Raw genomic sequence first — 27,100 nt, 5'->3', positions numbered from 1 at the left:
AAAGACCCCCATGCTCAAGTTCTACAAGCTTTTGTTCTTCATTCACTAGCTCAGTCACTTGGCTGCTAAGGCAGCTTTAACTATCTGAAGTATGAATTTCTCCTCCCACTATCTTGCTACCTGGACAGTCCAGTACGGTAAGGAAGTGTTACCTCCATCTTCCTCTTATTTTCTTTAAAAGCAGAGGAGGAACTTGGAGATTAAGTAATTGCCAACTCATACGAGAAGTTTGTGGCAGAGCAGGAAACTGCTGAGATCTTGCAGGTCTCAGCCTGGTATCTCTAACCAATGCACAGTCCTTCCTCTCTGGTTATACCGTCGGCTTCTATTAATTATGCTGGCATTTGTGGCCTCATTTGGCATCACAAGAGTCTTTCCTTCCATAGCCATCTCTGTATTGTGTTTTTAAAGCACTGCAAAAGAAACTAAAACCTAGCCTTCAATTTGCCTTGTCTGCACCTAAAGAAACTTTAACAACAGATGGAAGAACCACCCATCTGAATGCAACGGCTTTGCTCAAGATAAACAAGGGTGCTTAAACAGTAAGATTTCAATGCCCTGGAAATATCAGCAGAAATCAGAAGATCTGCCTGGTTTGCACTTTGGGCAACTCCACAGAGCACAAAGGGGTCTCGAAATATGCTGTAAAGGTTTTGTGACATGCAAATGGATTACTGCGCTCAGCAGAAATGATGACCGAACCCAAATGACTCATTATAGACACAGAAGCTGAGCTGAGTGCTATTAACAAGATTAAGTCGATACTTCCTTAGGACACTTCTCTTCAGACCAGTGTCCGAAGTGGTGGCAGCTGGCAGGGCCCCATACTTCTGGGACCTCACACAGGTAGGATGCTCAGTTAAACTCACTACTATTGCAATCACATCAATGCTGAAAGTCCTAGCCCTGTGGCTCTGCAGGTAATTAAGCAAATGAATGTAATTCAATGCATAATTGACCAAAAAAAAAAAAGAGCTAAATAAAATCTGAAGCAGAAGAGCAAACCCACATGCTTAAAACAATGTATGCATACCCCTGTGGGTATCTAGGGGTTTTTAGCAACACCAGCAAAATTCAGATACAAAGAGCCTTCCCCAGTCCCAGACAGCCCAAGGAGGTATCACGAGCAGAGCTGAAACTGTGACTGAATCTGCTTCCCACCCCTACTGCAAATGGGCAGCCTGACCTACATTTCAAATATATCTCAGCTACAAAAGCATTTGCTCTGCTTCAGCCTGTTTTCAGCTTGCAGAGAAGGGGAGCCTGTCAGCCTTTCAGCTCGACAATCTGGTTCAGCCGTTCTGGTACAGAACGTGGTGTCCCCCCACTCCCCTCAGTAACAGAAGCGTTAGGTTTACTTTTTTCTGGATCCCTTCAGCAGAGGCCATATCACTGCCTCACTCCCCAAGCGCATGTAGCAGGCAGTCATTTGGCACACTAAGCTATTGACACTCTCAAGTCAGCTATTACTAATGTTGAGCCTTTCAAAAGGGAAAAGGCCCAAAGTACCCAAGTTTTCTTCAGAAACTGTTAATATAGAATGCATCAGATAACTGTTGTTTCCAACCTGCAATTTCAGCTTTGGAAATGGTGAATTTTAACCCTGGTCATGGGCTGTCTCATGGACTAAACAGCTTGGTAGCAGGCTCAAAAGTCACTGTGCTAAATATGCCCTGGGCTTTCTGAGCACTGTACTGGCCTGGCTCTCTTGAAACCAGTTTGCTCCATTTTTGGAAGCAACCCCCGTGCCTGCAAACATGGAGTCACCTGACCTCTGGATTTGCTTTACTTTTATTCCCTCGTCCTTTGCCCCTAACAAGTCCCTGGGATATACCCACCTCCATGAGCGTCTCTTCGGGTAACTCTGGTGCCTCAAATGTAACAGCACCTTCCAGGTTGGCGGTGATTGGATCGGCAAAAGCGTACCGGAGACTTGAGGGGCCTTCCACGGCATCCCCACCAGTTCCCACTGCCAAGTGCCTGCCGGTGAATGAGCCTCCAGAACTGAGAGAGCTGGAAGACCCCACTGAGAAGAAAAATAGGCAAAGGAATTACTGAAGTTATTAACAGAAGGCCAGGTATTCCTTGCCCAGCAGAGGGGACAATCCTGTAAGATCCTGGATCTGACAGGAGCCAGCAACAGGTACTTTGGAGGAAGATGCAAGGACTCTTGATGCAGAATAACCACTCCCCACCATAAGCTCCTTAATGACTCAGGTAGACCAGCTTACAAGCTCAAGCAGATTTAATGCACCTTCCAGAATGTCTGTCATTTATGGAGACAATTCAGAAGTGCTCTTTTTTTCTTTTTTGTCCAAACCCTTTCTGAATCCTGCCACAGCATCTTGGACTGATTTTTATCATACACCACGATAGCCAACTTCCCCATCATGGATCAGCATGGTTTGAACCCTGGTTCCCTAGCTTTTACACTATCACTGAATGAGCAACTCTGGTAAGTGAGGTTTTTATCACGGTTTTAAACCATCAACCACTTACATGCAAACCAGGAGAGCTTTCCATTACATGCCCTGCACTTCTGCTTCCCCCGCTTCACAAATAGGAGGCTGGGCAGGAGTAAGTGACTTCAGCTGAGTCAAGACCCTAACCTCAGGATTCAGGAGAAGCTGTAAGTACAGTGTCCATCAGCCAATTTCCTCACCATCATCTTTTCCCCTTTTTGCCCACTGAATCCACCCTAAGAACACATTGCATATGAAAGATGGACACTTCAAAAGGCGTTTCTGTCTCAGGATATTCATAATACATTCACCACTTCCACAGGGCTTCATATCCCCTGACACACTGCCACAGAGGGATATAGTCTGTCTGATGGGGAGATGCCAAGACCAGCTACAATACTCTGCTAATTCTACCAAGGCAATATTCTCCACTGTCACTGATCCTTTGGAGGGAGATGTTTCTCTTCTATCCCCAAATTTAATTTGCTGCCCTACCCTGTCTTCAAAAGGTTCAGCAATATAATAATGCACAACTGATCTGCAGAGAGGCACAGTCTCCTCTCCTCCCAAAGCTCTCTCCTTGTTGGCAGCTATGCTTCAAGGCTAAGTGGATCATCGAAGACTGGCAGAGTACTTCCAGATCCTTCACAGAGAGGAAGAGACCAACAATATCACATTCTGGATACCCTGTAATTCCAAGAGGCTGTTTGCAGAAATTATGATGACTCATGAAAAGGCTCTGCCTTTTTATCTGTCAAGTGGTCTTACTTATGACTTGTCCAAGCACTTGGGGTGCAGAGTTTCACTTGCAAAGCTCCCCTTTTCACCATTAACTTTGTGCATTAGCTATAACATAAGGAGTTACTGCACAGACCTAATAAACAAAGCTTGTCAAGCTGCATTGCTTTGACTGCCTTGACCTAATGCTGCGTATATGTTGTAGGTTCACTATTCAACAGCCTTCTCTTCCAGGCATCCCATCTGAGACCTTGACTGTTCGACAGACCCTTAAGCATCCAAATATCAACCCGCTAAAAACTGGTGCTTGGATCTGCTTCCAAATTTCTATTATCCCCACAAAAGCAACACAGGAAGCCTGAATTCTCGATTCATAACATTTCAGTAGCAGCTAGAGGCTAGCCAGGATAGTAACCCCATTGTGCTACAGGCCCATCAGACACTTTGTATGAGTCTCTGCCCTGCAGAGCTTACCCTCTAAATAGACGACACAAAGAAAGGATTATGGTCCCAACTTTCCAGACAATCAAGGATGTGAGCGGTTTTAGTTACGATGGAAATGCAATCCACACCCAGGGAACTGAGCCCGTGTGTCCCCCCCATCCCAGTCAAGCAGCTTATTCATGGTTACATCCAAACCTTCCCTGCAGTAATTAAGAACAACAGAGTCGACTACATTCAGATGAGGAACAGCCAAGATGAGAACCCAAACAAGCCAAAAATGCAAATAAAAGTGTCCAAATATTCTCTTAAACTGAAGAGAGTCCAGCTCCCAGACACACTATCCCAAAAGGGCCAATTACCACAGCCTCAACTATTGGCTGACGAGGCCAGAGCACCAGCATCTTAAAAGTATCTGTCAAGCAGGAGTACATTTCCCCATTTCCTACTTAAGCAGCTCAGAGCACAAGTAACACCACTAATAATTTTGCATACAGAGCCATCCTGGCCCTTTCCTAACGGTACTTGTGCACTGAAATTGCTGGGCACGGATGGTCATGCTCATCTTTTATAGCTCATCCAAAACCCACAGGGAAAACGATCAGAATGCAACACAATCTTTACGTTTGTCAACCTATCAGCACCAGTGGGTCTATGAACAGCTGCAGCGTTATTCCTGAAGCAGAGAGCAATGAAGTAAACCAATAGTTTGCCTGTCTCTTCCAGTACTGGAAAACCACTATCTGGTATTAGTCCTTGTGCCAGTGCAAACAGTTACCAGCAATAACTGGGGTTGGCAGGAGCCAGCACGAGAACCTCAAAGGCATTTAGACCAGCTGAGCTCTATGGACTGTGCTCTGAGCAGCCCTCTGCCACCACCAGTGTTCAGCAGCAAGGAATTCAACACATCGCTCTGCCCCCAGGCATTCCCACTGGAACAGGCAGGTAGGTATCAGCCCTTTACCTGAAAACATCCTGGTCCTCGTGGTCTGTGGGGGGGTTGTTCCACTGGGAGGGGATCCGACAGTAAAAATCACTGGGGATGGGCTGGCAGAGCCCCCAGCCCGGGCACCAGAGTGCAGGGTCCCTCCGTAAGCACCTGAGGGAGCTGGGGAGACAGTTGAAAGGTGCAGACTGGCATTACAGGAAAGTTACTCAGAGCACGGTGTGCCTCACCCAGCAGTTTTATGTTCCTGAAGACTCTCTTGGGAGACAGTGGTTACCAGCACAGGCCAGCGCTCCTTTTGGAGGCATCCCCCAAGAACACGACCGGGCCAGGCTGGCATGGACTACAGGACACGAGCCTGGGCAGCGTTACGCATTGCTGCAGCTGTTCTCCACTCCTCGCTTCGCAACCTGCAAGCCCAGGAAGACCCACCCTTGCAGAGCCATTCACATTCGAACCGCCTGGCAGAAAGTCCCCACTTCCACGTTATCACATTCAGAAGGGGCCAAAAGAGGAAGCCCTGCCTACAAAAATCACACCGCTAGCCAGCAGTTACACAGCACGCATAGCCCACAGACCTCTGAGCGCTCCACAAAAGAAAGCAAACATCATTACACTCCTCACACACAGCAGTCACTTCCTTTGCCAAAAGCCATCAGAAAAGCGGCCTCCCATTTGTAGGAGGCATGCAGGCCAACTGTTCGCCCCAACCCAGGACATCCTGCCAGATCTGCCTGGCCTCCCCACCTACCTGCAATTTCCATTGGCTTCTCATTGTTCAGGCTGTCGTTGCTGCCAGCTTCTGAGATCTGTGCCCCAAAGGCTGCCTTCAGAAGCAGGTCAGTGAGCCTGCCTGTGCTCAGAGATCTAAAAAGAGGACATACAACATGATGCAGAAAGTCAACGGGTGCAAGGTTTCAGCTAACTTCCACTCCGGTTTGTGCCATTCCTGGTCCACAACAACTTAACACTGCACAGCAGACAGTCTGGAGCTGAAATAACCACTCTTCCTCTTTCAACAGGCCATCTGAAGCACCTCCTGCTACTTGTAGAAAGCATACAACTACCGTGACTAACTGCAGTAATGCAAGTACTGACTACAGCATTATTACAACACAATTTTTCTTTGATGGAAGATATGGAAATCAGTATCAGAGGACTCCTCCAGATCACTGGAGAAAGCTGCAGACCGCAGAGAGGCATGTAAGAAAAACTTAACACTAACACCTGAGTGACTTTGCATCCTGCAATGCTCGTGACAGTCAGTGCAAGGCTTTCAAACAGATCTCTGGTCTGAAGACCTGTGCCCACTGTTCAATGGACAAAGGAACACCCGTAACATCCTCTCATCCACGACAGGCACAGGCTCCACAAAGAGCAAGGCGTGCATCTGCATAATTGCAGGGAGTCTGGTCTAATAACAAAATCCTGCACCCCCGCTTGATGAAACCCTGGACACAAAACAGTGTGAAGCTGCAGACAATCTTTCCTTTTATAAAATCTAGGCCATGGCCTCCCCCTGTAGAGGAAGACTGTAAAAATCTGCATCATATCTGCTTGCAACCCAAGGGTGCCAGCAGATAACTACAGAATGTTTACAGATGCCACATTACAACTTCAATGTTAGCTGGGGTTTGAAGTTTGCCCCGTCTGTCCTATATTAGGGAACGAAGCAGCACTGTATAAAGCAGACTATAGCTCACCTGCCCTTGATCTCTTCCACAGGCCTCAATCCCAAGCCGGTCTGCTGGCAGTGGAAATGACCCATCTCCTTCAGATCTGGCAAGGTCTTGTTCCGTGTCGGAGTCATCATGACCCCCTGATGGGCCAAGAGGGTGAGGAGATTCTGGCAACTTGGGGTTTTGGGAAACTCAAATGGGGACACGGCCTAAGAAGGACAGAAAAAACAGAGATCTGTCTTTAAAATGAAGGAGGAAGGTTCCCTTCACCCTCCTCATTTGTTTATCTAAATTAAATTGTATGCTTAACAACCTGCCCGAAATAAAGAGGTAGAAATCCCACCTCATGCAGTTACTTGTCCCCAATCCCAGAAAGACCAACATGGAAGGACAGCAAACTCTGATGAAAATTTGTATCAGCCTAACACAAGCACAGAGAAAATGCTGTCACAGTGCCAGCTTCGCATAAGACACCAGGGCTGTCACCTGCTTAACTGTCTGCCGTCTCTGCTGGGGATTCCTCCTGGACACACACTTGCGTCACAAGCCAAGTCGCTGTGTGCAAACCAGCCCAGGCACCGCAGTTCACTAATGTGCTTCTGCCTAATCTGGGCAGCTCCTTCTCATTGCCTGTTTAAAACCCTGGACTCTGCTCAGATGGTGAACACTGCTGCTAAGTGAGATCTGCCCACTAAGAACTAGGTCACTACCCCATTTCACACAGCCCTTGAAGAAAAGCAAACAAGTGGTGATAAATCCAGGTCAGAGTTACCTGATCATGCAGCAGTTCACCCCAAATAACTCAACAGATCAAGCTGTGAGAAACCAAAAAGCAGACTCCTTGACATACCTTTGTAGGGGAGCCCATTATAGTTGGCAAAGGGCTTCTCTGCATGAACTCAGACAGCTTCGGCGAGGATCTGAGCTGCCGGCAGTGCTGCAAGCCATGAATCTGTAGAGGCTGGCTGACAGGGCTATGACCGAAGTGAGCAACGAGAGGATCAGAGTGCTGCTTGGTTATCTTCTGCCTGCAGGAATGCAAATCTGACAGGTTGGGAGCGCTGTGGAGCCGGGAGCCCATCCCTCGAGGAGAGTGTTCAAGCGCCGAGGAACCTGGAGGGTCCAAACAGAGACAAACCATATAATTTCCTGGTTCTAACACAAAAAGCCAGCCTGATCCCAGGATCCACTGCTAAAACATCTAGAGATCAGAACCTTCAGTGGATGGCTGAGGATGGCACACTGATCAGTGCCACAGTCTGCTAGGTCTGATCGGGTTTTGACTCTACAGGAGGAAGACACAAGCACAACAGGGACACAGAAGTGTCCTTTCCTTCACTGCAGCCCTTACAGAGAAAGGGACCCTGACTGTCAGAGTTCAGCAGCAAGGAAATTACACATCAAGCAGGCCACTTGGCAGAGGGGGGGTTAGGGGTTTTGAGATGCTTTTCCTTCATTCAATCCATTGACTTCGAAGTCCCAAATTCAAGTTTTTGTGACACAGGGTCTGTCAGCACTGGAAGATGCTGGCTGTTGGGATGTGAATGGATCAACCCAAACTCCTACCAGCACACAGAAATCCTGGCTGGCCAAGCATCAAGAGAAGCTGCTGAAGGAACATACCCAACCTTGAATGCCCTGAGACTATGGTTCTGGCCTTATCCATAGGAATAATGAAGGAAGGTAAGGACCAACGCACCGGCGACAGGAATCCGGCTTCTCACTTCTGCTCCAAGAGAAGACGGGATAACAGTCTGGCTGGGTTGCTCTGGGATTGTTCCAACTTTGAGGGAACACAATAAAAAAAGTTTATTCAGTATGAAGTGTCCATAGGCAATAAGAACACTATGCACCACCTGTTTTATAGAAAGATGCTAGTTATCTCTTCCATCTTCTCAGCCCTAGCTGTGTTGTGCAAAGATCAACAAGTGTAAAAGGAGGAAAGAAACCTCTGTCTGGTATTAGTTTAGCAAGTTTTAGTCTGACTTTGCAGTCATATTAATTCAGAGGAACAGAATATGAATGTTCTGCATTTCCCCACCAGCAGAGACTAATAAATATAGGATTGGAGACACTAGGGATATAGAATAGCTAGTTACATCAGAGTCTGCTCCTTTATAGAAAACAGCAAATTGCATCAGTTGCACACTGGGGTTTTTCTTAACCCTTTCCACCTGAATCGCTTGTTAGCATCTGAATTCAGACAGCTTCTTTTCAGTTTGAACAGTGAAGTTCAAGCCCTTCCAAAGCTCATCAGAATTTTGCTCTGACAACTACTGGCTTACATTTTTTTCCTCACCCCAGACAAAGCCAGTAAAAAGATACTTTGCACTTACAGAAGTGCTCTTCAGAGGGCAGCAAAATGTTTGATGCAGACACCAAAACAAAGCTTGCCTCTCCTGGGGCTAATAGGTATTTTCCTCTCCATTTTACTGAGGCCAAAACACTTGTCAAATCATCTACTGAGAAGAGCCACAGGAGAACACAACAATCTGAATTCTCTATTACCTGGCAGCTACAGCTGGTCATAACCTTCCTCTTTACAGGAAAGAGGCATATGATTTTATTAGGGCAGCAACATGCTGGTTGACATCTTACCTTGCGGTGATGGCATAAAGGGCTTGGCACCGCCAAAGGAGAGCTTTCTAGAGCTGGGCACAGATCCATGCTCTCCAGGATAAGGAGGGGAAGCACCAGTTTTAGGAAAACCAAGAGGACTTGTACTGCTAGACCTCCGGACCGTTCCAGACCTTGTAGGAAACAACAGCAGCACACAGGTTACTCCAGGTGCCAGTAAAGAAGAGTAAGGAGAACAGTATCACCAGACACACACACCCCCCCAGCTAATTCCACAGAAGCGGAGCTTCATGGCTGTTTATTCTGGATCAAAATCCCCCTGTACTAGGACTACACCAATACAGATTAAGATGACAATCCTTGTTCTCAAGACTTTCAATCTAAACAAAATTTTGCAAAACAAATGAAAAGGAAGAACAAGGTTAGCTTAGCTGTAAGCAGGAAAGCCTGTCATTTTTCAGAAGTCACTTTTAGGTGATTTCAGGTATCTACATCAATCCTGAACAAAACAGAGTATCGTATCTTGCCACATCCAAGGTGTTTATTTTAAGCATGAATGCCCTGAGAGGGCTTTATTCAAGTGTCCCCCCTGTGTTGAACCGCTTGCTCTTCTGTCAGAGCAGCCATTTAGGTAGAAAGCTCCTTGAGTGCAGGTCGTACGACGCACAGGTAAGCTGTGCCAAAGGCGCTGCTCTGCAACAGAGCTTTGACTCAGGTCAGAAGCTACAGAGCAAAACAGAGCAGTGGGTGGCTGCCAGATCTGAAACAGTTCAGTACTACCCAGAGGAATTTCTTTTTGGGCTGGACAGTCAGAATTGCCTGTGCTCCAAACTCCTTTAACTCCTTGTGAAGCCTCACCTTAGGAAGTTAAAATTCATTTGTACAGCCTGCGCATGCAGGAACCTCAAGTATTACCCAGCTGCTAAAATGAAATGAGAGGAAACTAGACTAGCAGGAAAGTGAGTACAGCCACACCACCACTCTGGGCAGAGATGGGAGTATTATACATTAATTACTTATTTCTCAGTATTTTAATGTTTTCACCACTCGTTAAGAACACACAACCTAAACTCTATTTACTGAAATGCCATTCTGCCTCTGCAGGCTCCTTCAAGATTTCCATTACACTCCTCTATATGAGAAAACAGCCTTTTCATCAAATCCTTCATTCTACTCTTAATTTGGAAACATTTTTTCCCTTGTTAAAAGAACATTAGTCTCAGACAGTAGATGGTTTTCTGGACAGGAATCAATGAATACGCTGAAAAAAACCCCTCTGTGCTCAAGCCACTGAAAGGTGCTATCACCAAGGTATCCTGCCTGCTCTCTCAGTGACGCTGCGTTAAGCTGTCCATATCTGAACAGAAGGAGCAAAGGCATGTGGCTTTCAGCAGTGCAAGCAGGGCTAGCTACATTACCCAGCAATGGCAAAGTCATCCTGATGAAGTGTCAGTACATCTACTCATCACTACTAGGTATATGCTTTATTTTATGCCATGTTTCAGAAAAAAAAAACATTAAATAAAAAATAAAAAATAAATATCTATTTCAGTAGTTGAGATACAAGAGTTTGATCTGCCACCACCCCCATTTTCAATGTGTTACTACATTTCTCAGCCAAATGAATCCACGCTATATTCACATGCTTGGAAAAAAAAGGAAATCCTTTAAAATTTTAACCTAAAGATCACTTCTCTTCAGGTTGCTCCAGATTCAGAGGCCTAGCACTCATCAAGTGCCTGTCCCTGAAGCAAAATGAATACACAACAAGGAACTGGATACCTGGCAAGGTGAAAAGATACCTAGACATTCAGAGAGTATTAGTCCCCCGTGTTTTTAACTCTCCAGAATATGAGCCATCCAGAAGGCTGAATATTATCTATCAGGAACTTGCAGAAAAACCCACCAGCTGACTGCCACTGCTGAAAGATGCGCAACGTCAAATGCCACCCTACGAGACATGGGATAAGCAAGCAAGCAGATGAGCAGGACAGGTGATGTGGCCAAAAGTACGCATACATAATTACCACCTCAACAAGCAATATATCTGTCCACAAACAAGCTATGTCAGATGACAGGGGTCAATTTTTCAGAAACAAGAGTGTACGTCAAGGTTTGTAGTCAAATGACTTGGCAAACGTGACAAAGCACTTGGCTGTAATGGCCTATTTGATACACCTGATGGAAAAGTGGAATCACATACTAAATGCTTGATGAAGATTTCTCCTTCCACTCCTGAAGGGTGTCTACTGAATTTGCTGATTAGAGGAAGTGATGGCGAGAGATAAATATGGCTTCCTGGGGGAGGAAAAAAACCATGACACCAGAGATTGAGCAGATCCTAAAAGCAGAGCGTGAATCATCTGATTGCGTCCATTCCTCGAGTTCCTCTGCAGGGACGATGCTAATCTCATCATTACACAGTGCTGACTAAAAGGAGCAAAACATAACAATTTAATCCCCGACTGGTAGCTGCAGGCTGTGAACCTGAACTCAGCAGCCCATCACCAGGTCTGGGGTAGGCATGGTGTGCCTGGGTGCATCTTCTCCAGAGCTCTCGCTTTATACGTCACATGGATAACCAGGACTCTTTTGTGAGTTCCAACACTAACAGGGTCCACAAATTTTGCTGTAAAAAATACAAGGCCCATAGGAAACAGGAAGGAGCGTATCACAAAACCTGCCACACACTTGAAGAAGTGAACATAAAATAGTATTAAAGTAACACTGTCACAAAACAATCTCTCTGCTGATCCCTGATTAACATCAAGATATCATGTCTCTACTTCTGGGTTCACTTTGAATAAGTCTTATCCTGAATTAGGCTGTCTGAAGCCCAAACTTAGGCTGACATAGGTATTACCCTACTTCTGAAATCTAAACTTTAACTAACGCAGCTACCAAAGCAACTCATCCAAAAAAAGACATGACACCTCATAGACACTTCTGTTTGAATGCCCCTGCTGTACAAACTCTTTAAGATCCTGTATGAGTCTCCTTCTAACCAGTCTATGACCTGGGCTGCCACTGTCAAGCCAGATTTCAAACCTGTAAGAACCAGAAGTTACACATGAGAAGAGATAGAAGCCCTGCATGTCTTGGATGTACAAGGCATTACCACTGAACTCAGGTGGTCAGCTGTACAGCTGAAGGCTGGCATCCGGGTCTTCCTGACGGCTTTCAGAAAACATGCTCTGCCTCACAGGCATAAATTGGTCATGACTTAATCAGTCCTGGCTGCATAACCACATTAGCATGCAACTCGTGTAAGACACATCATCTATGGTGTGACTAGCTACAGGAACCAATTATGGTAAAGTCAGGTAAGTTCTGCAGCCCCATCATTTTAGTTGTTTATCTCAACTTTTTCCTTTTATAAAGGCATCTGCCAGATGGATGGTTCTCTGCTTGGACACCCAACCCATAGCTGTCATGGGAAAAGCTGTCAGACTCAAAGGGGCTCAGCCTGCACTGAAAGTTGACGGAAGCTGTCTCACATACATGCACACAGACAAAATTTACAGTACGTGGTAACAACTAAATCTCAACACCGCTACAAAAATATCCCAAAACTATGTTACCACATAACACACACCACATTGGCTCCCTACGGCAAGGGGGAGAGCCCATCACACAGGGAAACTTTTAGAGGTACAGAGAACAAACTGTGAAACAGTTTGTTTTACAACCCCCAAGCTGTAACCCAAGAGCCCCTGCACTGACATTACCCCCTCCTCCCAGCCCCAGCACTTACCGCGGAGAGGCGTATTGATTGGGAGACTGCAGGTTCTGCTCAATCCGCCGGTAGTTATGAATTTGCGTTGGGACCGGAATGGGCACGGAGTGTCCGTACTTGCTGCTAGAAAACTGACCTGGCCGGCTGTTGAAAGGAGACACACAAAGAAAGCTCCTTGTAAGGGGTGGGCCTTCCGTCAGGTAATTGGAGGTTTTATCTATGGTAAAGCAATCGTACACAGGGAGTGTCCCTTGGCTGCTCTCAGGTTGTGGGTTTATACTGGAAGGTAGTTCAAAGTCATTTCAAAGGGAAGTGGCACCACACATCTCCCGACAAGAGGCACCTTTCTTCCAGCACGATTCCCACCCACAGACTGAAGTTAAAACATACACCCAAGCGCACCACTCCCTCCAGGAAAATCGGAGCCCTGCTATTTCAGGCCACAACTGGCCTAGTTTCCAGCAGCTCAGATCCACAGCTGAAGAGCACATCATTGAACAGGGGCTAAACATTCGTGGCTCACAAAGGACACCAGCAAAGATTTTGCTGCCAAGAGCTACTTGCAATTCATGCAGAGGCACTGCTGCAGCAACGGCATCTCCTCCATGAAAGTCTCAGCATGCCACAAAGAGAATACAAATTTACGGTGTCTATCAGAGTATTTGCAAGTTAACTACAGGATGGAGAAAGCAACTGAGGAGAGAATAAATTTGGGGGACAGGAGCTGGTATCTATATACCCATCAAGGTCAGCTAGAGTGTCACACACAAAATGGGACAGGCCCATTCTGCAAACTTCAGACTTCTTTCTAGTTCCATCCAAGCAGGTTAATCAGCTCACGTCTGACACCTATTCCCCCAGGTGACAGTTTCCCCTGTTACTCTTAGGCTGTACACCACCCTATACACAAACCATGCTATACAAAAACGATGCAAACACCACATTTAACTAAGTAGCCGCCTAAAGTCTTTTCCCAAAGGCTCCAGAATTCTGGGATTAATTGCCATGGCAATGCTATTTACAACTGCCAACACCAATTGCAGGGATGTTGCACAATTACAGAAAGATCTCATTTGTAATGAAGGCTTCTGCAGTCTTCCTTGTTGTCAATCGAGGACACAGGCCTGGGTCTGCCCCTGAGAGGCAGGAAGCATCACTTCTTCGGGTCTAACACTCGGAGCAGAAGTGTTTTACAGAAGATGAAAGGAGATATTTAATTCAGCAAGAACATACACACGTGCACGGGGAAGAGAGAAGAGTTTGTGACTTATTTGACAGTTCAAAGCATCCCATTACCAGAATTTATTTTTGGGGGAAGGTCAGTGGTACTCTGTGGTTTACGGTGACAGTGTTGAACAAAGCTGACCTGCAGGAACGTGTCTGCAGATCTCCACGCTGTGCACATGAAGACACTCCTCCACAACAAGATAATAACTGGAAGAGACCTTTCATCAAGGCTGAAAGATCAAAAAGTGATTCAGATCTCTTTGCTCCTCTCTCCATATGTCTACTAATTTAGTAAGTAAGGTAAATAAGAACTTAGTAATTTAGTAAGATAAGTAAGAACTAATAAGTTCTATATATTCTTCCTTGTGTGCTCTTATTTCTTCCACCAAGAGAACAGACTCTTAATCTGATGTTTGTCTCAAAGGCAGCATGAAAGCCTTGATTCTCCATTGACATACAATAAAACAAAGGCATTGAAGGTTTCTGATTACTCAGTGGAAAGGTGAGGCTTTGGTGTCTCTGCCTTCCATCAGCGTAAGACGTGGTGTCAGACAGACAAAGTGAACGGAGCTTTAGCCAAGAAATCTGAGTGTTCATGTCAAACTTTGTACATATCCTGACTTTCAACATACATTTCAAACACTATCTTTTCCATCTGGTCAAAATCCTCCGGAGGAAAATAAGTTCTCGGGTGAAAGGACCCTCCCTCTCCCCAAGAGTTATATCACATCCTTACAGGAGCCAGGTTTCTCCACAAGGTGCAAGTTGCAAAAGAAAGCATCCAAGTGAGCTGACATACACTAAACCTGCTAATTGGCCTCAAGCCTTAAAGAATACAATTGACCATAAATTTGCAAAGACCAAGAGCTAAAGCAGGGACACGGAGTTCAATTACTTGGCAGTAATTAAAAGCCCTTTGAAAATGGTATTAAATCCATTGCTGTGGGATACATCCAAGGAATTACCTTTCATTAATTAAGCATTTTCAACAAAGTAGTATTTAAAAAAAAAAAAGAAAAAATCAACTGTCAGCGTATTTTAGTTCTGCCTAGTCCTTATGCTCTTAGTTAACATCAAGGAGAACTGCTCTAGAGTGTACTGTGATATCCTGAGGAAAATCCACTGCTGGCCACTCTAAAATAGCCTTTGCTTTCTGTCCTAGTTGGACTGCATCCAGCATTGCTTGCTAGCCTAGAGCCACACATGAAAGGGAGAACTGCTGCTTGCAAGTGAGCAAAGGTGGAGAGAAAATCCAGAGTCCTCTGTGCCAGTGAAGCCAAGTGCTGAACCAACGGGCCTCGACATCTACGGTGAAGGACCCTGAAACCCACGTTAATAGTAAGGGCACACCTGGGTGGCAGCCATTCAAAGCACTTTCAGGGGACAAACCAAAGATCATGCTCTGGATTTGGAGTGACTTCTCCAGTCTTTCATTATTTATGCCTTACTCCCCATCCTGGACAGGGTAGGAAGTAACTTTTCAGTGTTTCTTTAAAGCAGATAGAAAAGTGGGAAGTAGCACTAGACGGTTTGGCATCTGCTCCACAGAAGCTGCTGGGAATGAGTAGGAAAGACAGTGAGAGCAGAAACATGTTTAGATCATAGCTGCTGGCATTGACTTGCCACCTTGTGATCCAGTAGAATATGATGAGGCCAGTTTGGTGAAGACAGCGGTGAACAGTGGAAAGTAGGCAGCATTTGTAGTCAAATTCCATGAATTGCCACTCGCTGCTGTCCAGAAACAAGGCCAAATCCTTTAATAAAGCCTGATCCCCAGAATGCAGAGGAATCAGTTAAGGAATAAGCTGTTAAAAAGCTTAGCAGGCGATGGCATAAGAAGCCTCATGCAATTAAACTCCACACTGTGGTACGTGCTTGCCAATTAATCTGATCACGTCAGCAAGGCTTTGAGCTATATTCTTCTCCTTTAAATTTGTATGCTTTGAGGCTACGTTTTGTCATTTTCTGGGCTCCGTTTATGAGATGAGTGTGTTCAACACATAGCCTGGAACTATATTTTCTTCTTAAGAGAGATTTTAGTGTCATCCACTTCCCAGTGTCAAATCCCCTTCAACTGTCCTCCCCCAACAGGTGCCATGTTGACAGAATAGAAGATGAAAGTTGTCCTGCCTCCCCAGTAGGCAAGAATGAGATGGGAAGCAACACCACCAGTTCCCTGTAAGCTAAGCACGTACCCTAAAGCTTCAAGCTCTAGAGTCAACGGGATCACCTTCCACAGACCATTAACGTCTTCTGAACACAAATGCGTCTGGACCCGCTGGTGGCACTGGGCGGCTGGTGCTGTTGTGTGCAGGCAGCTGTCACCTACAACATTTCTAAAGGCCAAAGCTGGGTTTATAGCAACTGGTTTAGTTGGAACTAAACCTATGACCCCGCCTGTTTGCACTTGTTACTCCTACTCCTGCATCCTCTCTTAATAAACAAGGCCCATGTAGCAGCATTACTTTATACATAGTACAAGGAGCTTTTCAGATCTTCAAGCAAACAACAAACAACTAAGTAGGCCCAGAACCGTCCTACAATAGCAAGGGGAGATGAGCAACATTCCTCCACATTTGCCCAGTAATTCAAGTCCATCGTAATTTCAGCCTTGACTAAAATTTGGCTCTAATTCACTGCATGAATTTAGAGACAAGGTTCTTTAGCTGGAATACTCACCGCCTCTGCAGACTGAGCACAGAGGGAAGGAGTAGCACATATATGTCAGTGGAGTACATTTACCTTCTGCTTGAGAATAATCCCCGGCCCTCCAGGGAACAGAGTTAATTCTAGCTCTACTGCATTCTCTCCTAGCCCCTCCCGAGGGCCAGAAGAGGGAGAGACAGGCTCTGTAGTTGGGACTGATCAGTGCCCAAGGCTGGGGAGTTTCTCCTGGGTGTTTCTTGTTACCCTTTAACTAAAGGAGAGATGTGGATCTTGCCCTGCACACTGACATCTGTAAAATCCCCTCCTGGAAGTCAATGGGTGTTCAATTAATCAATGTTGCATAGTCACCACTGAACAGTCTTTCTTACCTGGACGGGCTAGGAGAACTGCTGTATGGGGGTGAAGGAGATGGTGTCCTTCCCTGACTTTCCAAGCCTGCTGAAGTCACCAGAGAACTCCTGAAGAATGACAGAAAGAACCCAGCTGTTAGAGCCCGGGAACCAACCCTGCTCCCCCCCTACAAAGCATAGCAACAGAGCTGTGTCTGCCCAGCACCCTCTGCTGAGTCTAGCTGTAGGACCCCTGGGGACTGTCACGCTGCCCCACATACAGTCTGGTATTCAGGTGCCACACGCTGATGATCAGACTGAAAATGGTCGAACCAGGCAGGTGACAGTTATCCCTGAAACAAAAGTTAACCTAGCAACATCTTCCCTCCCATCCACCAGAACCCAGAAGTCCCTAACGCACAGTACGCTCCAGTGGCTAAACAATTTCAGTTGCCTTGGTGGTCTTACCCGCTGTACATCAGGCTGTCTTGGATTGGTTTCCCTCCTGCAGCCTCAGCAGTTAAATCACCTGAGGAACAAGGAAGTGCAGAAACAGATTAATTCAAGATAGTTTTCTTAAAAATCTTTATATATTCAGAGCAACTGAGATTTTGGATAGAATTTCCCGCTCCTCCAAGACCTGCTGAGTCAGTGTTTTGCAAAATACACATGGACTGAAGCTGATGTGGATGCGGCTGATCCTTATACCCTGAAATTTTGGAAACTTTAGGCTGAAAGGGAGTCCTTTTGGAAGGGGGCCAAAACCTGACAGAATCACTTGGGGCAATAGGTATATGCCCACCTGGTGCAAGCAATTAGCTGCTGTGTAAAAAGACAGTGGTATATGTTGCACGTAGGGCTTTGAAACATCCGTGTCCTAAGTGGCAAAAATCCAGGGCAGCCAAATAAGCTGGCAGCTGGATACACAACATAGGGGAGTTTGTGCCTTTGCCAAAACATCTGAACACTGGAAACATGACTAGCATAAGACTGGGGATACTGGTCCCCACGCTGTTCCCAGGAAAAATACAAGCAACACCGAGCTCTTCCTTATCACAAGGATTGCGCTGCAGAGACCTTTCCCAGATTCCAGTTCTACCCCTCCAAATTCCTGTTTTAATACAAGTAGTGCAACTGTGAAAGGAGGAATCACAGCACTTATCACCAAGTCCCAACTCAGCAAAGCATCATACACGTGGTCAAGGTTGAACAATATCCTTCTGGTGGTTAAGTAAGGACTCATGCATGGACATCCTCAGGCATGTGGCTGAACTGGGGCCCTGGCCTCTATGTACATATACATTTCCAAGCAATTCCTATCAAAGTATAAACACATAGAGGTGTTAGAATGAAATTCAAAATGTTTGAAGAAAAAGCCACTGTCTTTTAGTTTTTCTCAGGGATTTTTTCAAGTGTAAAATCCAGCTCGCTAGCTGAACTCCTGTCTTGGACTGTGATGCTGAGTGAAACTGAAGACAGAATGACAGGAACAGCTTCTGTGAGAGAAAGACATTTCCCTGTGAGCCTGCTTATCTTCTTTTCCAGTTGGATTTCCAGGTTCAATCTCTTATTGAGGTCCCCGAGTAATCTTTACTCTCAAATCCTATCTTTGAAGGTAATTACAAAATATCCTATGAAACTAGCCAGTGAGACAGATGTCCCTTCCAGCTTGAGAACAAAACCATTCCTGTTACTCAGTCAAAACAGACAGGTTTAATCGCTCTTTCAACTTTCTAGTAACTATCCTTAACATCCACATCCCCCTCTGCTTAGAACGTCTGCATTTCCAGAAACCACCTTACTTGAGAACTGTGCTGGGACCATAACAAAGTCATCTGTGTCACAGGATGAATTCTTACTGCTGCTTCCAGCAGAGTCCTTCGATCCATGCAGAAAGCCGGGGGAATCCTGGGTAGGAGATGCCAGTGCCTTCTCCTGCAGCTGCTGCTGCATCTCTCCAAGGGACTGCTAATTCAAGAAGAAAACAAACACTGGCTTCAGCACAGCTACTTCATCATTCTGCTCAATCCTTTAAACCGAGCTGTACAAGGCTACAAACAACATTTTGCTGATAAACCAGGGCTGATAGTTTGCCAGAAGCAGCTGTTTAGTTTACTGAAAAGGAACAGCCTTTTATGTCCATGTCAGAACAGTGCATCTTTTGTTACACAAAAGATACTACCAGCATGTCTGATGCTCCCAAGATAAGAAAAATTCACTTGAGGTATTGCATCCCTCTGCTAAGGCTTTCTGGATCAACCATGCCTTTTCTACCACCTCAATTCAGCACGGCTGTGAATCAGAGAAGAGCTTTCAGAGATAGTTTTGTTGTTGTTCTTTTGGGTTACGTTTTTTTGTTTTGTTCTTAAACATTAAACATCTGGTCTCTACTCATGCTTTTGCAGTAAGCAGCACTCAGGAACATGTACATAAGTGTCCCTGCACTTTCAGGACAACCCTGTTTGTCTGTACCATCCCTGAGCTTCCCAAACCAGGAAAGCTCAGGGGAGAGAGTGTTTTTCACACCATCTGCCCATTCCTGGAGTCTTATGGTCAGGAGGGCCTCAGCCAACAACCCTCTACTTAGGGCTGCAGGGGGGAGAAGAAGCTCTCAGGGATGCAGTTATGCAACATTCAGAGGAGAGCAGACCTCTACTTTCTGTCCAGCCCACATCATGAGCACCTACATCAACTTCAGATAGTGCCTCTCAGCCTTTCCCACACCAGGCTGAGATGCTTTGGCCCAGGGAAACTCAGAGAACAAAGCAAAAAAGCAGCCAGGGAGGAAAAAATTCAATCCTTCTCCTTTCCCCTACCCATCACACCACCAGCATTCCTGAGTTCAAAGTCAAAAGGCAGCTTTCACCAAGAGCCTCTGAAAACAAGCTTTCAGTTCAGTAAGCTGGAGGAATGTCAGTTCACTGGCCAGTTAATATTCTGCCCTCCAGAAGAGTTTTCATCATTTCAGGTAACCAGAGAGAAAAACTGGCAGTTCAGATCATCTCTCGCAAGACCACCGAACTGTGGCAGGTCTGGTCTGAGCAAACAGCGTTGCTGAATGTCCCTCTGTGGTGCCTGGGAATGCTGGTCACAAAGGAGGAGGGTCACCTTACAAAGAAGGGTGGATACGCTGTCAAGCTGCAGAGACTTCACGTGAGAACAGAGAACTTGCAGCCAAGTAAGCAGTGCTATACCCTGAATTAGTGACTGTTTTTTGGTTCCAAGGAGCTTTCCACCTCTGCCAAGACAAGCTGGTATCTTAATACCAACTACTTTCACAAAGGCTTTTTATATAATAGGCAATGGCAATTTGAAATATTTCTTCTGGAGAGAAAAGACAACCTTCAGGATCTGAACTCTACAGACTGGAGAAGACACTGAACTAAACCCAGGCAGAACTACAGTGTTCAGTGACTTGCACCAGAAGACAGCAAAAGCAGAGACCTTGTTTCAAAGAAGCAAGCAACCATTAACACAAGCAGTGCATCCTCTGAGCTGTACTTACAGGAGGTGATGCCAGATGGGAAGTAGAAGAGCTGCTGGAGGAACTACCAGAGCCTGAACTGGGATAAGAAGGCATTGGCACAGAAGCAGCTGAAAACAGAAAAAAGACAAAAATTAAAAGTTGTCAAACAAAAATCAATCAATAATAAAAGGTCTTTTTCATCTTTTCCCATCAGGTTTATCTCATGTACCATCATGTATCTCATGTATCAGATGAGGCCAATTAAAGGAGAACAAAAGAAAAATTAGCATTCTGTTCAGTTATATGATTCACATCCATCCACTCCTCCGCACACTATTTCACAGTTACAACTCTTGGGGTGGAAGGTCTCAGGTCAGATGTCCACTCAAGAGCTGACCTACACAGGTAGCAAGATGGTTGCTGCCCTAAAAAGCCTCCAAAGCATCTTTGCAAATGAAGGGAAAGATAAACTGAAAAGTGGACTGAGTCACTCATGTCAGGGGCAGAGGTTAGAAGCCAGACCATACCCTTACAGTTTCTTCTTCATCAGACCTTGTGGCTTAGCACACATACAACAAATGTTGGGAGGTCTGTGCTACGTTAAACACATACCTAACTCAGGCTCTATGTGCTTGCTGCCCAAACAGTCATTTGGGCATCCCAGGCCACATGCTATAAAAAAAACCTCCCACAGAATTAATCATTCTACAAGGAAATAGTTCATTGCTTCCTATACCTCAACACGTTCTCCCTCGGTCACTTCTGCAAGCTAAAGAGGTTTAGCTTATTTAATCTCTTTGTACAGAAATTGTTCCACAGCACAGGCTATTCTTGCATCCCTTCCTTTTATGTTTTATTGTTCAATATCAGAACTGCCCATTTTATTCACTTCATTGTTGAACTGGCTTTTGTAACTCTCACAGAGGCATAAAGCTCACACTGAAAGGGCTAGTTAGCATTGACCTTCAGGCAGAAAAGATGATTGAGGCATCACAGGAGAAAAGAATATTTAACTCCAATGACTTATGCAAGTGAGGTTCAGTAAATAACTTAGAAGAGCTCAGCTCAGCCGAGGAGGGAGACGAGTCAAAGGTAACACTGCCTCTTTAACAGACTTGGAAGTATTTAGTGGTTCAAATTCCCCAGTCTACTTGCACAAGACTGAACAGTGCAGAAGTTGCAGAAGAGTCCCAACATTTCCACTTCAAGGCAGCCTGAAGTCAGATTTTACTCTGCAACCATTTTGGTATTTGAATGACTTAAGATAGAGATCAGAAGCAATGCTTAAGTGAGGAGAACACTTTGCTTCTCTTCCATTGTGCTGGCAGAGAATTAACACCTTGTATCAGATTTCTACCTTTACAGAATCTGCACTAATGACTCCATACTTAGTACAAGAAAGGTTAATAACACCTAAAAGAAGAATGCTTCTGTTTGAAGTAAAACTACCTCTGTCACTAATTACATTAGATACTACAAAGTACTTACTCTATCCAACCAGCTAGAAAAATAAAAGTACATCTCTCTGCAATTAACTGTTGAAACAGTGTTCTAATGATAAAAGAATGGGAAAATATGCCTTTTGATAAAAGGCTTTAAGAAGTCTTTCCATGTAGCCTATCAAAGAAGGTTAAAGGATGACTGGACCAGTGTCTCCTAGCACAAAGAGAGCAATCACTTAGATGCCGATTTCCTCAGTCTGACAGAGATGTAACAAGATCCAGCAACAGGAAAATGAAGCCAAAGTAGTGTAGACTTAAAACATACGTTTTAGCATAAGTAATCAACCACTGTAACAGTTTAACCAGGGTCATGGTGATCCCTCCACCCTTTACTAACATCAACAAAAACCGAATGTTTTTCTAAAGAGCTTAAGTTATACTGCAAATAGAGATTAATTCAGCAGAGTCCCGGGGCTTGTGCAATAGGAAGCCGTAGCAGTGTGGCTGCGTAGGGCCTGTGTGCAGTGATGCCCTTCCCTCTTGTGTCGGACCATACTGGCAGCAAACACTCTGTCAGAGTTTTGAAGGCTAGGTCCATAATTAAATAAATCTTTCCAAAGCTTTGTGAGAGGCTACTTTTTAGCCTCTGCATCTGTTCTACACTTGATTTTGTAACATGGATGGGCTGTGCTGTTAAAATGCACTGCCCTGACTCCGGGAAAGGAACAGGGACGATGGGTATTCTGCGAGGTCGGTCAGGGGCTTGGCATGGAGAGCTACACCGCCCGCACCCCACGCTCTCTTCCAGCACAGCTGGTTCCCACTCCCCACGCTCAGGGAACACACACAGAGGTCTGAGAACTTGTCTGTAAAATGGAGAGCTCTGTCCTGCCTATGCCACACCGCTTTTGATCTCTGCAGTCTTCCCACAGAGCCTGCAGAGCAATTCCTACTACCTTCGCTATGTATTTAATACCAGAAATCGGAGAGGGGGAAAGAAGTCTCCCCATTTTTATCCTGCCAACTGTTACAGAACAATTCACCCTTGTACAGCCAGACCTTCCTATTATGGAGAGGCACTTTTAAGAAAAGGTAAGTGATTTCTGAACTGTATCCACACGTGCCTGCTGCAAGCCTTGCATCACCACTCATTTTTCCTGGAATTAGTTTTTCTGCTAGAGTCATTTCAGTTATCTCTCAAGGTCCCCTCCACTCTATTTTGGTTCTGTATTTATTATTGATTTAAACCTGGCTGGAATTGAGACTTTTCTATTTTTGTCTATTTGCTTTGGACAGCTTCCCAATACTCTAGGAAGGAAGACAAGCAGGCAGACTTTGCCACTATCATCTGAAATTCAAGTTAAAACTCCATATGCATGAAGCACTCCTTCAGATACAGCCTCTATTAATCATTGTTCTTGTTTTAAACCCTGTAAACTCCCCAGATTCACACTGTAATGCTGTGAGGTCCAACTCAAAAGGTCCTGACACCAAAAACGGACTTTCATGCATGTAGAACCACAAGGTTTGGCTCTGACAAACCCTCTCACCACCATATCCCTGGTGGTGCGTTTTTCAGCGTCAGCCACGTAGGACAGCTTGAAAGCAAGACGCTTGCTTCCATCTCCTCCACACACCCAGGCACTCCCAGTTTAAAATTAAAAAGGGTGCAAACACTTGGCTCATCACGTTTTCAGCTCAAGTCTGAGTGCAGGGAATGTTAACATCAATTGTAGGCCCCCACCCAAATCCAAACATCGCTGGATTGTAATTGTAATGTAAATAAGTCTGTTTTCATAATTGTCCTCTCCAACTTGTTCCAGCAACAAAACAGTCATCCTGTATGTTGTGTAACCAACACCAACTGGTTTCAAAATGGGAGAGCTGGGAGCCATAAAGGCAAGCCTCTGCTCCAGCTGTGTGGATCTTGATACTGGATCCTACACCTCCAAAAATTACTGCTGACAAATCATCCTACCAGGGGCTTGGTTGTCCTAAAAATATCCGAGCCTTGAGCCTTATATAAAAGCTTTATTTGGAATCCAAGTTTTATACACACTGGAGAGATGCATTTCTGTGATTATCTGGATTCAATTAAAACCAGTAATCAAAAAATCATTTAATTACAGTCTCTGACAAGGCAATAGTTTGAGTGCAAAAACTGAAAAGGACTTGCCCATAGAATAAACTGCTTTTTAGAGTTAAAAAATTTGCACCACTAAAATCTTTTACATGCAGAAGTCATGGTGATTTTTTTTGCTAGTTTTTACCTGAGTATTTTATGTACAATAAGATTATAAAGATGCTAAAAGTCAAGTTAAGCCTGACAGATATTCCAGACACTGAACCACCCATACACTTCTGAACCAGAACTGCTCACGTTACATGGTCTCTTAACTCAGAGTAAAGGAGGTACCAGCTTACCATTCATTAAAGGCAGGAGCAAAAAAACCTCCAATATATTCTGTACGGGTACCAATTACAACATGTTTACTGAGGCAAGACTTGCACAAGCGTCTAATTAAGCCTTCTCATGCATTATTACTGTAACACACTGCCCCATACCATATGCTGATCAGACCTGGCTACAGACAGACGACATTCTGACTAGACACAGTAATTTTAAAGACTTTATTAATAAATTTTTACACATCTAATATACATGCTTAGTCAAAGGTACAAAACCCACAATATAAAATAAAATATAAATAAACAAACAAAAAATAAAGTACACGTTTTAGTTAAAGCCCAAGGCCCTGAACCCACTCTCCAGGCTAAAGCCTGCGGCAAACAGAGCTTTGTGGTACACCCTGGGTGGCAGCAGACTTAGGTCCTTGCTTCACTAAAGGACTGAGATGAGCAGAGGGACATGAGAACAACCATCCCTCAAAACTGCAGTGGAGAGGATAAGCTTGTCAGAAATGTCGTACTTAAAGATTTTTTTTTGACAGAAATGTTGATTTTGCTGAAGTCTCTTGAAAAACATGCAGATGTATTTAAACAAGGGGAACCCTCCACCTTAGCAACTTCAAAATTATCCACTTAGAGAATTATCCACATTTGAGGATTCCTCAATTTTCCAGAATTCCAAAACTATGTTATATTAAAAAAATTTATTTGTAATTCCATGAGATGGTATACTAAGACATATCCACACAGAATGAACAGCTGATGGCTCTCACTTCGTTTTTAATCATTGTGTAGCCAGATCTGGACCAGCCCTGAAAGGGTTCAGGAGCCCGGGTGATGGGCTCAGCTCTGCAGGCTGGTGGCAGCTCTCCTGTTCTGCCCTTGCCACCTGAGGGCAGATTTGCCTGCAGGGGTACAGAGACCACCACGCTTTGCTCAGACTGCAAGATAGTCTCATATGGAAAGGAAGTGTCTCACCTTAAAATTGGTTTGGGACCTAAATGTATGCATGGCTGCCTGCATCTGCAGTGCAGGTGCATCTGAACTGGAAGGCCCTTTAGGCAAAGGCTGCACAGTGGGTCCCTGAGCTTAGTGGAGGTCTCTGTGTGTTCATCACGCAACAGCTACTACTCAGATGCTGGTACAGATCATCCGACAAACTCTCCTAAGAGAAACTTGCACACTCAAATGTGAATGACTTTGTCCCGCTTGCACTGAAGTCAGTGGTAGCCCAATTATCAGCTCCCAAGGAGAACAAAAACACGAGGGCACACTGTTCCTCCCCCCAGTTCTCCACTGCAGGCCTGAGGACTCTAATTCAGTCTGAGCACAACCATCATGATTCAGATGCAGCCATATCTCTTCTCCTCTTTGATACTTCCTACACTCATGATGCTGAGCCACATGTTGAGATGAAGTAGCACAATAAACTTTTGGACTCATCTTAGTTCTGCAGGTAAAGCCAGGGGAGCTAGCCCCTGAGCAACTGCAACCTTGCTAAGTCATCTACTTCAGCTAAAACTGTGCAAATGTTAAGCACGCTACCACGTTAAGCAGCATTCCATACATCTCAGGTGAGTTTTTCTTATTGAGATAACCATAACCAAGACCTTTGCTGACACACTGGCTCTCCTCTCACCTATTCAAAAATCAAAAGGACCACCATTCCCACATGCAGCCTTTCTCATCCAGGCTCTTCATTGCACTTCCCAGAGGTCTTCATCCATCACTGTCATCTGGCAGTAGCAGAGACCTCCACAGCAGTCTACAAGAACCATCTTCTCCACTAGAAGATTTCTGTGCACAAAAACTTGAAGACGTCCAGCAATGGGGAGATACTTCTCCCCTCATCTTTTCAAACCCAGTAGTGGTCTCTCCTGCCTGGAGAGGACTCCAGGCTGTGGACATATGTCCAGAGGTGAGGACCAGCAGGGCAGCAGAAAGGTCTGGAGTTCGTACTGTCCTTACCTGCCTGTAAAGGTGCTCTTTTTACTGGGCCTTGATCCAACACCATTAGCTTTGGTGCAGCTGGGGGCAAAGGCTGAGCTCCAGTCCCTTGCTCATAATGGTGCCTCTGGTTTCCACACAGCAAACGCCCATCAGTTGGAAACTGAGGCCAAGTCAGGAAAACCCTCTCCTGTTTGCAGGGGGTTTTCTGTTCCCCTGGCCAATGAAGCAACAGAACTGCCGGAGGCAAGAGATGAGCTGGTGGGCATGCAAGAACTTCCCCTGGGAGTCCTCCTCTGCCCACAGCGAGCAGTGGTACAGCAGGTGCTGAGAGCTGAGCTGGCTTAGGAGCAGTCCTACACAGGCAGAGTCCTTTCCTGCCTGCAGAGCAGTCCTGTTTTACAGGACTCGCCCCACATCTTGCGGGCGCAGATGGAGATAGGGGCCTGGCTGGCTTGCAAGCTCCCCTAAACCAGAAGCGTCTTTTCTTGCCCACAGGACGGTCACCTAAGTACACAGTTAAAATCTGTATCAGGAACAACTGAGAAGCCCTGCTCTGGACCCAAGAAAGCAAGAGACTGTCAGGAGCGACGTGGACATCACACAAGAGGAATCCACCCACGGCACACATGCAAGAGGGGCTCGATGTTCAGAAAGCATTGGACATGCTTCCTCCGAAACTTCCAGCCCTTGCACTGGGCACCCCAAATCAGTCACCGATGAAAATCCTTGGCTCTATCATTTAGTCAGGAGATTAAAGGCTCAGGAGGATCCTTCCAGAAGGAGACAACCATACACAATTCCACTAAACCAAGTCTCTTGGCCAGAGGACTATTATACCCCGGACACTATAAGCAATTCTGAATTGTTTTCCACTGAAAACAAACCTCTGACATGTGGTTGGAAATTTTCAAAAGTTTTGAATCAAAAGAGGAAAGAAAGAACTTTCAATGGAAATCTGTCTTCGTTTTGGCCAGTTCTCACAGAGCACCCAAATTTAACCCTTCTAAAACAAGATTTATCAAGAATTTGGA

The 27,100-nt window shown here is 45.2% G+C and overlaps 1 protein-coding gene across 5 annotated transcripts in view; it reads right to left on the bottom strand.

Annotated features, from left to right (window-relative positions):
• ULK1 (unc-51 like autophagy activating kinase 1) overlaps positions 1-27,100 on the bottom strand; it is an 82,858-nt gene that overhangs the window by 8,764 nt on the left and 46,994 nt on the right. For 2 of the 5 annotated variants that reach the window (XM_072879943.1, XM_072879947.1), the window contains exons 13-24: positions 20,308-20,396; positions 18,605-18,770; positions 17,271-17,331; positions 16,842-16,931; positions 12,598-12,723; positions 8,865-9,016; positions 7,966-8,049; positions 7,117-7,379; positions 6,291-6,475; positions 5,339-5,454; positions 4,606-4,749; positions 1,839-2,026 (exon numbers count right to left, since the gene is read on the bottom strand). In XM_072879943.1, the coding sequence (XP_072736044.1) occupies positions 1,839-2,026; positions 4,606-4,749; positions 5,339-5,454; positions 6,291-6,475; positions 7,117-7,379; positions 7,966-8,049; positions 8,865-9,016; positions 12,598-12,723; positions 16,842-16,931; positions 17,271-17,331; positions 18,605-18,770; positions 20,308-20,396 (1,664 nt within the window). The remainder of the gene's footprint in view (positions 1-1,838; positions 2,027-4,605; positions 4,750-5,338; positions 5,455-6,290; positions 6,476-7,116; positions 7,380-7,965; positions 8,050-8,864; positions 9,017-12,597; positions 12,724-16,841; positions 16,932-17,270; positions 17,332-18,604; positions 18,771-20,307; positions 20,397-27,100) is intronic. The other 3 variants (XM_072879944.1, XM_072879946.1, XM_072879945.1) reach the window with 3 other exon arrangements.

The sequence above is a fragment of the Ciconia boyciana genome, chromosome 15 (genome assembly GCF_034638445.1).
Source record: "Ciconia boyciana chromosome 15, ASM3463844v1, whole genome shotgun sequence".
Taxonomy (NCBI): Eukaryota; Metazoa; Chordata; class Aves; order Ciconiiformes; family Ciconiidae; genus Ciconia; species Ciconia boyciana.
This window is presented reverse-complemented; position numbering and strand designations above follow the sequence as displayed.